General features: G+C 39.4%; 1 protein-coding gene across 3 annotated transcripts in view; it reads left to right on the top strand.

Moving 5' to 3' along the window:
- NRK (Nik related kinase) overlaps positions 1 to 12603 on the top strand; it is a gene marked incomplete at both ends in the record, with an annotated part of 163678 nt that overhangs the window by 104615 nt on the left and 46460 nt on the right. For all 3 annotated transcript variants that reach the window (XM_082681152.1, XM_082681153.1, XM_082681154.1), the window contains one exon: positions 12348 to 12411. In XM_082681152.1, the coding sequence (XP_082537278.1) occupies positions 12348 to 12411 (64 nt within the window). The remainder of the gene's footprint in view (positions 1 to 12347; positions 12412 to 12603) is intronic.

Below are 12603 nucleotides of genomic sequence, written 5' to 3' on the forward strand. Positions count from 1 at the left end.
TCTTAGTGGAAATGGTTTCAGTTTTTCACCATTGAGAACAATGTTGGCTGTGGGTTTGTCATATATGGCCTTTATTATGTTGAGGTAAGTTCCCTCTCTGACTACTTTCTGGAGGATTTTTATCTTAAATGTTGTTGAATTTTGTCGAAAACTTTTTTGCATCTATTGAGATGATCATATGGTTTTTATCCTTCAATTTTTTAATATGGTGTTTCACATTGATTGATTTGCGTATATTGAAAAATCCTTGCATCCCTGGTATAAACCCTACTTGATCATCGTGTATGATCCTTTTAATGTACTGTTGGATTCTGTTTGCTACTATTTTGTTGAGGATTTTTGCATCTATGTTCATCAGTGATATTGGCCTGTAGTTTTCTTTCTTTGTTTGTGACATCTTTGTCTGGTTTTGGTATCAGGGTGATGGTGGCCTCATAGAATGAGTTTGGGAGTGTTCCTCCCCCTTCTATGTTTTGGAAGTGTTTGAGAAAGATAGGTGATAGCTCTTCTCTAAATGTTTGATAGAAGTTGCCTTTGAAGCCATCTGGTCCTTGGCTTTTGTTTGTTGGAAGATATTTAATCACAGTTTCAATTTCAGTGCTTGTGATTGGTCTGTTTATATTTTCTATTTCTTCCTGGTTCAGGCTCAGAAGGTTGTGCTTTTCTAGGAATTTGTCCATTTCTTTCAGGTTGTCCATTTTTTTTGGCATATACTTGCTTGTGTTAATCTCTCATGATCCTTTGTATTTCTGCAGTGTCTGTTGTTATTTCTCCAGTGTCATTTCTAATTCTGTTAATTTTTGTCTTCTCCCTTTTTTTCTTGATGAGTCTTGCTAGTGGTTTATCAATTTTGTTTGTCTTCTCAAAGAACCAGCTTTTAGTTTTATTGATCTTTGCTATCATTTTCTTCATTTGTTTATCATTTATTTCTGATCTGATCTTTATGATTTCTTTCCTTCTGCTAACTTTGGGTTGTTTTCTTGTTGTTTTTGCTGTTCTTTCTGTAATTGCTTTTGGTGTAAGGTTAGGTTGTTTCTTTGAGATTTTTCTCATTTCTTGAGGTAGGTTTTTATTGCTATAAACTTCCCTCTTAGAACTGCTTTTGCTGCATCCCATAGGTTTTGGGTCACTGTGTTTTCATTGTCATCTGTTTCTAGGTTTTTTTTGATTTCCTCTTTGATTTCTTCAAGTGATCTCTTGGTTATTTAGTAGCATATTGTTTAGCCTCCATGTGTTTGTATTTTTTACAGATTCTTTCCTGTAATGGGTATCTAGTTTCATAGCGTTGTGGTCAGAAAAGATACTTGATACAATTTCAAGTTTCGTAAATTTATCAAGGCTTCATTTGTGGCCCAAGATATGATCTATCCTGGAAGATGTTCCATGAGCACTTGAGAAGAAAGTGTATTCTGTTGTTTTTGGATGGACTGTCCTATACATATCAATTAAGTCCATCTTGTTTAATGTATCATTTAAAGCTTGTGTTTCCTTATTTAGATTCATTTGGATGATCTGTCCATTGGTGAAAGTGGGGTGTTAATGACCCCTACTATGATTGTGTTACTGTTGATTTCCCCTTTTATGGCTGTTAGCATTTGCCTTATGCATTGAGGTGCTCCTATGTTGGGTGCATAAATATTTACAATTGTTATATCTTCTTTTTGGATTCATCCCTTGATCATTATGTAGTGTCCTTCTTTGTCACTTGTAATAGTATTTATTTTAAAGTGTATTTCGTGTGATATGAGAATTGCTACTCCAGCTTTCTTTTGATTTCCATTTGCATGGAATATCTTTTTCCATCCCCTCATTTTCAGTCTATATTTGTCCCTAAGTCTGAAGTAGGTCTCTTGTAGACAGCATATGCACACGTCTTTTCTTTGTATCCATTCAGCCAGTGTGTGTCTTTTGGTTGGATGATTTAACCCATTTACGTTTAAGGTAATTATCGATATATATGTTTCTATTAACATTTTCTTAATTGTTTTGTGTTTGTTTTTGTAGGTCTTTTCCTTCTCTTGTGTTTCCTGCCTAGAGATGTTCCTTTAGCATTTGTTGTAAAGCTGGTTTGGTGGTGCTGAATTCTCTTAACTTTTGCTTGTCTGTAAGGTTTTAATTTCCTGTTGAATCTGAATGAGATCCTTGCTGGGGAGAGTAATCTTGGTTGTAGGTTTTTTTCTTTCATCACTTTAAATATGTCCTGCCACTCCCTTCGGGCTTGTAGAGTTTCTGCTGCAAGATCAGATGTTAACCATATGGGGATCCCTTGTATGTTATTTGTTGCTTTTCCCTTGCTGGGTTTAATTTTTTTTTGTATTTAATTTTTGATAGTTTGACTAATATGTGTCTTGACGTGTTTCACCTTGGATTTATCCTGTATGGGACTCTCTGTGCTTGTGGACTTGATTGACTATTTCCTTTCCCATATTAGGGAATTTTTCCAGTATAATCTCTCCAAATATGTTCTCAGTGCCTTTTTTTCTCTGTTCTTCTTTTGGGACCCCTATAATTCGAATATTGGTGCATTTAATGTTGTCCCAGAAGTCTCTGAGACTGTCCTCAATTCTTTTCATTCTTTTTTCTTTATCCTGCTCTGCAGTGGTCATTTCCACTATTTTATGTTCCAGGTCCTTTATCCGTTCTTCTGCCTCAGTTTTTCTGCTATTGATTCCTTATAGAGAATTTTTAATTTCATTTATTGTGTTGTTCATCACTGTTTGCCTGCTCTTTAGTTCTTCTAGGTCCTTGTTAAATGTTTCTTGTATATATTTTTTTCATGGTTTCTAAAAATTTATTTCAGTTTTCAGTATTTAAACTAGACTTTGTGTAAACCCTCCCCAACCTCCTCTTAATGAGTTTGGATTGTTTAAATCTCAATGCATAGACTTGATTTCCCCTGAGCATAAGCAGGTACAGAACTTATTCTCATTCTCTCAGAATAAAGGTAAAATTAGGGAAAATGCATGTTGAGGTTAAACTCTGCTTCAGTTAACAACCATATAATAATTTTTATACTTGCATATGAATATATGCATATATATGCATATATATGCATATATATGAATATATCATATTGACACTTGCTACATATTTTATGAATTAATGTAAAATATGCATTATGGTGAATTGTTACCTGCACATTCATTCCCTGGTTTCTTTTTGGTTTTTTTCTACATCTTTATTACAGTATAATTGCTTTACAATCATGTGTTAGTTTCTGCTTTATAACAAAGTGAATCAGTTATACATATACATATGTTCCTATATCTCTTCCCTCTTGCATCTCCCTCCCTCCCACACTCCCTATTCCACCCCTCCAGGTGGTCACAAAGCACCGAGCTGATTTCCCTGTGCTATGCGACTACTTCCCACTAGGTATCTACCTTACATTTGGTAGTGTATATATGTCCATGCCTCTCTCTGCTTTGTCACATCTCACCCTTCCCCCTCCCCATATCCTCAAGTCTGTTCTCTAGTAGGTCTGTGTCTTTATTCCTGTCTTACCCCTAGGTTTTTCATGACATTTTTTTCTTAAATTCCATATATGTGTGTTAGCATATGGTATTTGTCTTTCTCTTTCTGACATACTTCACTCTGTATGACAGACTCTAGGTCTATCCACCTCATTACAAATATCTCAATTTTGTTTCATTTTATGGCTGAGTAATATTCCATCGTATATATGTGCCACATCTTCTTTATCCATTCATCTGACGATGGACACTTATGTTGTTTCCATCTCCGGGCTATTGTAAATAGAGCTGCAATGAACATGTTGGTACATGACTATTTTTGAATTATGGTTTGCTCAGGGTATATGCCCAGTAGTGGGATTGCTGGGTCATATAGTAGTTCTATTTGGAGTTTTTTAAGGAACCTCCATACTGTTTTCCATAGTGGCTGTACCAATTTACATTCCCACCAGCAGTACAAGAGTGCTCCCTTTTCTCCACACCCTCTCCAGCACTTATTGTTTCTAGATTTTCTTGATGATTGGCATTCTGACTGGTGTGAGATGGTATCTCATTGTAGTTTTGATTTGCATTTCTGTAATGATTAATGATGTTGAGCATTCTTTCATGTGTTTGTTGGCAGTCTGTATATCTTCTTTGGAGAAATGTCTATTTAGGTCTTCTGCCCATTTTTGGAATGGGTTGTTTGTTTTTTTGTTATTGAGCTGCTTATAAATTTTGGAGATTAATCCTTTGTCAGTTGCTTCATTGGTAAATATTTTCTCCCGTTCTGAGGGTTGTCTTTTGGTCTTGTTTATGCTTTCCTTTGCTGTGCAAAAGCTTTGAAGTTTCATTAGGTCCCATTTGTTTATTTTTGTTTTTATTTCCATTTCTCTAGGAGGTGGGTCAAAAAGGACCTTGCTGTGATTTATGTCATAGAGTGTTCTCCCTATATTTTACTCTAAGAGTTTGATAGTTTCTGGCCTTACATTTAGGTCGTTAATCCATTTTTAGCTTATTTTTGTGTATGGTGTTAGGGAGTTATCTAATCTCATACTTTTACATGTACCTGTCGAGTTTTCCCAGCACCACTTATTGAAGAGGCTATCCATTCTCCACTGTACATTCCTGCCTCCTTTATCAAAGATAAGATGACCATATGTGCGTGGGTTTACCTCTGGGCTTTCTATCCTTTTCAATTGATCTATCTTTCTGTTTTGTGCCAGTACCATGCTGTCTTGATTACTGTAGCTTTGTAGTATAGACTGAAGTCTGGGAGCCTGATTCCTCCAGCTCCGTTTTTCTTTTTCTTTTTTTTTTAACATCTTTATTGGGGTATAATTGCTTTACTATGGTGTGTTAGTTTCTGCTTTATATCAAAGTGAAACAGTTATACATATACATATGTTCCCATATCTCTTCCCTCTTGCATCTCCCTCCGCCCCACCCTCCCTATCCCACCCCTCCAGGTGGTCACAAAGCACCAATCCAGCTCCGTTTTTCGTTCTCAAGATTGCTTTGGCTCTTCGGGGTCTTTTGTGTTTCCATACAAATTGTGAAATTTTTTGTTCTAGTTCTGTGAAAAATGCCAGTGGTAGTTTGATAGGGATTGCACTGAATCTGTAGATTGCTTTAGGTAGCAGATTCATTTTTACAATGTTGATTCTTCCAATCCAAGAGCATGGTATATCTCTCTATCTATTTGTATCATCTTTAATTTCCTTCATCAGTGTCTTATAATTTTCTGCATACAGGTCTTTTGTCTCCTTAGGTAGGTTTATTCCTAGATATTTTATTCTTTTTTGTTGCAGTGCTAAATGGGAGTGTTTTCTTGATTTCACTTTCAGATATTTCTTCATTAGTGTATAGGAATGCCAGAGATTTTGTGCATTAATTTTGTATCCTGCTACTTTACCAAATTCATTGATTAGCTCTAGTAGTTTTCTGGTAGTATCTTTAGGATTCTCTATGTATAGTATCATGTAATCTGCAAACAGTGACAGCTTTAGTTCTTCTTTTCCAATTTGGATTACTTTTATTTCCTTTTCTTCTCTGATTGCTGTGACAAAACTTCCAAAACTATGTTGAATAAGAGTGCTGAGAGTGGGCAACCTTGTCTTGTTCCTGATCTTAGTGGAAATGCCTTCAGTTTTTCACCATTGAGGACGATGTTGGCTGTAGGTTTGTAATATATGGCCTTCATTATGTTGAGGATAGTTTCCTCTATGCCTACTTTCTGGAGGGTTTTTATCATAAACGGGTGTTGAATTTTGTCGAAAGCTTTCTCTGCATCTATTGAGATGATCATATGGTTTTTCTCTTTCAATTTGTTAATATTGTATATCACACTAATTGATTTGCGTATATTGAGGAATCTTTGCATTCCTGCAATAAACCCCACTGGATCATGGCACTTGATCCTTGTAATGTGCTGTTGGATTCTGTTTGCTAGTATTTTGTTGAGGATTTTTGCATCTATGTTCATCAGTGATATTGGCCTGTAGTTTTCTTTCTTTGTGACTTCCTTCTCTGGTTTTGGTATCAAGGTCATGGTGGCCTCGTTGAAAGAGTTTGAGAGTGTTCCTCCCTCTGATATATTTTGGGTGAGCTTGAGAAAGATAGGTGTTAGCTCTTCTCTAAATGTTTGATAGAATTCGCCTTAAGCCATCTGGTCCTGAGCTTTTGTTTGTTGGAAGATTTTTAATCACAGTTTCAATTTCAGTGCTTGTGATTGGTCTGTTCATATTTTCTATTTTTTCCTGATTCTGTCTTGGCAGGTTGTGCATTTCTAAGAATTTGTCCATTTCTTCCAGGTGTCCATTTTATTGGCATAGAGTTGCTTGTACTAATCTCTCATGATCTTTTGTATTTCTGCAGGGTCAGTTGTTTCTTCTCCTTTTTCATTTCTAATTCTATTGATTTGAGTCTTCTCCCTTTTTTTCTTGATGAGTCTGGCTAATGGTTTATCAATTTCGTTTATCTTCTCAAAGAACCAGCTTTTAGTTTTATTGATCTTTGCTATCATTTCCTTCATTCCTTTTTCATTTTTTTCTGATCTGATTTTTATGATTTCTTTCCTTCTGCTAACTTTGGGGGTTTTTTGTCTTTCTTTCTCTAATTGCTTTAGGGGCAAGTTTAGGTTGTTTATTCGAGATGTTTCCTGTTTCTTAAGGAAGGATTGTATTGCTATAAACTTCCCTCTTAGAACTGCTTATGCTGCATCCCATAGGTTTTGGGTCCTCATATCTCCATCGTCATTTGTTTCTAGGTATTTATTGATTTCCTCTTTGATTTTTTCAGTGATCACTTCGTTATGAAGTAGTGTATTGTTTAGCCTCCATGTGTTTGTATTTTTTACAGATCTTTTCCTGTAATTGATATCTAGTCTTATAGCGTCATGGACAGAAATGATACTTGATATATTTTCAATTTTCTTAAATTTACCAAGGCTTGATTTCTGACCCAAGATATGATCTATCCTGGAGAATGTTCCATGAGCAGTTGAGAAAAATATGCATTCTGCTCTTTTTGGATGGAATGTCCTATAATTATCAATTAAGTCCATTATGTTTAATGTATCATTTAAAGCTTGTGTTTCCTTATTTATTTTCATTTTGGATGATCTGTCCATTGGTGAAAGTGGCATGTTAAAGTCCCCTACTATGAATGTGTTACTGTCGATTTCCCCTTTTATGGCTGTTAGTATTTGCCTTATATATTGAGGTGCTCCTATGTTGGGTGCATAAATATTTACAATTGTTATACCTTCTTCTTGGATCGATCCCTTGATCATTATATAGTGTCCTTCTTTGTCTCTTCTAATAGTCTTTATTTTAAAGTCTATTTTGTCTGATATGAGAATTGCTACTCCAGCTTTCTTTTGGTTTCCATTTGCATGGAATATCTTTTCCCATCCCCTTACTTTCAGTCTGTATGTGTCTCTAGGTCTGAAGTGGGTCTCTTGTAGACAGCATATATATGGGTCTTGTTTTTGTATCCATTCAGCCAATCTGTGTCTTTTGGTGGGAGCATTTAGTCCACTTACATTTAAGGTTATTATCGATATGTATGTTCCTATTCTCATTTTCTTAATTGCTTTGGGCTTGGTATTGTAGGTCTTTTCCCTCTTTTGTGTTTCTTGCTTAGAGAAGTTTCTTTAGCATGTGTTGTAAAGCTGGTTTTGTGGTGCTGAACTCTCTCAGCTTTTGCTTCTCTGTAAAGTTTTTAATTTCTCCATCAAATCTGAATGAGATCCTTGCTGGGTAGAGTAATCTTGGTTGCAGTTTTTTCTCCTTCATCACTTTAAATATGTCCTGCCAGTCCCTTCTGGCTTGCAGAGTTTCTGCTGAAAGATCAGCTGTTAACCTTATGGGGATTCCCTTGTGTGTTATTTGTTGTTTTTCCCTTGCTGCTTTTAATAAGTTTTCCTTGTATTTAATTTTTACAGTTTGATTAATATGTGTCGTGGCGTGTTTCTCCTTGGGTTTATCCTGTATGGGACTCTCTGTGCTTCCTGGACTTGATTAACTATTTTCTTTCCCATATTAGGCAAATTTTCAACTAAATATTTTCTCAGTCCCTTTCTTTTTCTCTTCTTCTTCTGGAACTCCTATAATAAGAATGTTGGTGTGTTTAATATTGTCCCAGAAGTCTCTGAGACTGTCCTCAGTTCTTTTCATTCTTTTTTCTTTATTCTGCTCTGCAGTAGTTATTTCCACTATTTTATCTTCCAGGTCACTTATCCGTTCTTCTGCCTCAGTTTTTCTGCTATTCTTCCCTTCTAGAGTATTTTTAATTTCATTTATTGTGTTGTTCATCATTGCTTGTTTCATCTTTAGTTCTTCTAGGTCCTTGTTAAATATTTCTTGCATTTTGTCTATTCTATTTCCAAGATTTTGGATCATCTTTACTATCAGTATTCTGAATTCTTTTTCAGGTACACTGCCTATTTCCTCTTCATTTGTTAGGTCTAGTGGGGTTTTATCTTGCTCCTTCATCTGCTGCATATTTTCTGTCTTCTCATTTTGCTTATCTTACTGTGTTTGGGGTCTCCTTTTTGCAGGCTGCAAGTTCGTATTTCCCGTTGTTTTTGGTGTCTGTCCCCAGTGGCTAAGGTTGGTTCAGTGGGTTGTGTAGGCTTCCTGGTGGAGGGGACTAGTGCCTGTGTTCTGGTGGATGAGGCTGCATCTTGTCTTTCTGGTTGGCAGATCCACGTCTGTTGGTGTGTTTTGGGGTTTCTGTGGACTTATTATGATTTTAGGCAGCCTCTCTGCTAATGGGTGGGGTTGTGTTCCTGACTTGCTAGTTGTTTGGCATAGGGTGTCCAGCACTGTAGCTTGCTGCTCGTTGAGTGAAGCTGGGTGCTGGTGTTGAGTTGGAGATCTCTGGGACATTTTCGCCATTTGATATTATGTGGAGCTAGGAGGTCTCTTGTGGACCAGTGTCCTGAAGTTGGCTCTCCCACCACAGAGGCACAGAAGTGACTCCTGGCTGCAGCACCAAGAGCCTTTCATCTACCTGGCTCAGAATAAAAGGGAGAAAATGTAGAAAGAAGCAATTAGTAGGAGTAGAAAGAAAGAAGGAAAGAAAGAATGAAAGGAGGGAGGGAGGAAGGAAGGAAGGAGGGAAGGAAGGAAAAGAAAGAAAGAAAGAAGATAAAATAAAATAAAATAAAATAAGATAAAATATAATAAAGTTATTAAAATAGAAATTAATTATTAAGAAAGAAATAAAAATAGATGGTAGAACCCTAGGACAAATGGTGGAAGCAAAGCTATACAGACAAAATCTCACACAGAAGCATACACATACACACTCACAAAAAGAGGAAAAGGGGAAAAAATCCTAAATCTTGCTCTCGAAGTGCACCTCCTCAATTTGGGTGATTCGTTGTCTAAAGAAGGGAAGGAAGGAAGGAAGGAAGGAAAGAAAGAAAGAAAGAGAAGATAAAGTAAAATAAAATAAAGTTATTAAAATAAAAAATAATAATAATTTTAAAAAACAGATAGAACCCTAGGACAAATGGTGGAAGCAAAGCTATACAGACAAAATCTCACACAGAAGCATACACATACACACTCACATAAAGAGGAAAAGGGGAAAAAATCATAAATCTTGCTCCCAAAGTCCACCTCCTCAATTTGGGATGATTCGTTGTCTATTCATGTATTCCACAGATGCAGGGTACATCAAGTTGATTGTGGAGCTTTAATCCGCTGCTTCTGAGGCTGCTGGGAGAGATTTCCCTTTCTCTTCTTTGCTCGCACAGCTCCCGGGGTTCAGCTTTGGATTTCGCCCCGCCTCTGCATGTAGGTCTCCGGAGGGCGTCTGTTCTTCCCTCAGACAGGACGGGGTTAAAGGAGCAGCTGCTTCGGGGACTCTGGCTCACTCAGGCCGCGGGGGGGAGGGAGTGGCACGGAGTGCGGGGCGGGCCTGCGTGACGTTGCAGCAGCCTGAGGCGCGCCGTGCGTTCTCCCGGGGAAGTTGTCCCTAGATCCTGGCACCCTGGCAGTGGCGGGCTGCACAGGCTCCCCAGAAGGGGAGTGTGGATAGTGACCTGTGCTCGCACACAGGCTTCTTGGTCGCGGCAGCAGCAGCCTTCGCGTCTCATGCACGTCTCTGTGGTCCACGCTTTTAGCCGCGGTTCGCGCCCATCTCTGGAGCTCCTTTAAGCAGCACTCTTAATCCCCTCTCCTCACACAACAGAAACAAAGAGGGAAGAAAAAGTCTCTTGCCTCTTCTGCAGGTTCAGCTTTTCCCCAGACTCCCTCCCGGCTAGCCGTGGTGTACTAGCACCCTGCAGTCTGTGTTCACGCCGCCAGCCCCAGTCCTCTCCCTGTGCTCTGACCGAAGCCCAAGCCTCAGCCCCCAGCCCCGCCCGCCCCGGCGGGTGAGCAGACAAGCCTCTTGGGCTGGTGAGTGCGGGTCGGCACCGATCCTCTGTGCGGGAATCTCTCCCATTGCCCTCCGCACCCCTGTTGCTGCGCCCTCCTCCGCTGCTCCGAAACTTCCCCCTCTGCCACCCGCAGTCTCCACCCGCGAAGGTGCTTCATAGTGTGTGGAAACCTTTCCTCCCTCACGGCTCCCTCCCACTGGTGCAGGTCCCATTCCCTGTCCTTTTGTGTCTGTTTATTCTTTTTTCTTTTGCCCTACCCACGTACGTGGGGAATTTCTTGCCTTTTGGGAGGTCTGAGGTCTTCTGCCAGCGTTCAGTAGGTGTTCTGTAGGAGTTGTTCCACGTGTAGATGTATTTCTGGTGTATCTGTGGGGAAGAAGGTGATCTCCGCATCTTACTCTTCCGCCATCTTCCCCTCGTCCTCTCTTCTATATTTTATTTCCAAGATTTTGTATCATCTTTACTATCATTTTTATGAATTCTTTTTCAGGTAGACTGCCTATTTCCTCTTCATTTGTTTGGTCTGGTGGGTTTTTACCTTGCTCCTTCATCCGCTGTGTATTTCTCTGTCTTCTCATTTTGCCCAACTTACTGTGTTTGGGGTCTCGTTTTCACAGGCCAGAGGTTCATAGTTCCCGTTGTTTTTGGTGTCTGCCGCCAGTGGGTGTGGTTGGTTCAGTGCGTTGTGTAGGAATCCTGGTGGAGGGGACTGGTGCCTGTGTTCTGGTGGATGAGGCTGGATATTGTCTTTCAGGTGGGCAGGGCCACGTCTGGTGGTGTGTTTTGGGATGGCTGTGAACTTATTATGATTTTAGGCAGCTTCTCTGCTAATGGCTGGTATTGTGTTCCTGTCTTGCTAGTTGTTTGGCAAGGGGCGTCCAGCACTGGAGCTTGCTGGCTGTTGGGTGGAGCTGGGTCTTAGCCTTGAGATGGAGATCTCTGGGAGAGCTTTCACTGATTGATATTATGTGGGGCTGTGAGGTCTCCAGTCGTCCAATGTCCTGAACTCAGCTCTCCCACTCAGAGCCTCAGGCCTGACACCTGACTGGAGCACCAAGACCCTGTCAGCCACACGGAATTATTTAGATAGTGGTCCTTGGCAAGTGAAACCACAAGATAGGAGGCTCGTGCTATGCCTGGTCCTGCTGAGCAATTTTCAGACTTTAGCTCATTTTGGCAATAGGGCGACTGGTTTGGTGACGTGAGGCAGGATGGGTCCATGAGGCGGGTGATGCTCAGCCAGTGCACAGCCTGAGGAACCCAGTCAAAGCCCTCAGGGAAGGCCAACAGTGACCAGGACTCCCACCTCCTGCAGCTGCGGCCTCTTTGGGATCTCCCTCCTGGTGTCAAGTATCTCTTACTCCTGCTTTGGCAGCTGTGCCTTTACCCTGAGCTTCTTCATGAGGCTATAGAAGTCCCTGAGGCGATGCATGAAAAGTGGGGGCCGCATTCCCGAAGTCTTTAATATAGGAAATTAAAAAGAAAAGTCTTTTATTTTTAAGCTTCTATATTTCAGTACTGCACAGCTGACAGGAAAGATGCCAAACATTTTCAGTGTGTCAAGTGTAAAACCCAGAATTTAGATTTTTTACCTTCTCATTGAAAGGACAAAAGATAGGTGTGAGCCCAAGCCATAAAGTCCTTAAATCCAGAGTACACACCTGTAAGCCATGCTCACCAACCATCTAGTTTCTCTTGGCCCTTTCCCTTTTTATCTTTCTCAATTTTTCCTCTTTAGAATTGCAGCAATCAGATTGCTAAATATTTTTCCTATGCTGAGAGAAATTAGTCTCTATGGAATAGATGCACCGTGCTGCAGAAGTAGGCCTAGGAACAAGGATATTGTCTACATTACCAACTAGGCGTTATGTGAAGGGTTACAGTCCTCTTGTCCTTATAAATTCACTCAGCTTCCTGAGCAGTAAAGGTGCACATTGACTAAGGTGGATTATCTTAATCTCTGTTGACTGTTATGCATTTTTTTCCTCTTTCATAAAAAGGAATACCTCTGATCTTTGAAAGAGAAGAAGCTATTAAGGAGCAGTATACCATGAGAAGATTCAGGTGCGTTAGACATATTACATATATAATTTGATGTTAGCAATTCATGTAAGACAGTTGATTCCATACTGTTGTATGTGACTCAGAAAACTTAATCCTTTCTGATAAAATAAAAACAGATCTGTATTTGCAAGAGATATTTGAGTGGAAATGTTGAGGAAAAGTTTTTATTACTACCCAAAGAGTCCTTAATTT

The sequence above is a fragment of the Grampus griseus genome, assembly GCF_964374135.1.
Source record: "Grampus griseus genome assembly, chromosome: X".
NCBI lineage: Eukaryota > Metazoa > Chordata > Mammalia > Artiodactyla > Delphinidae > Grampus > Grampus griseus.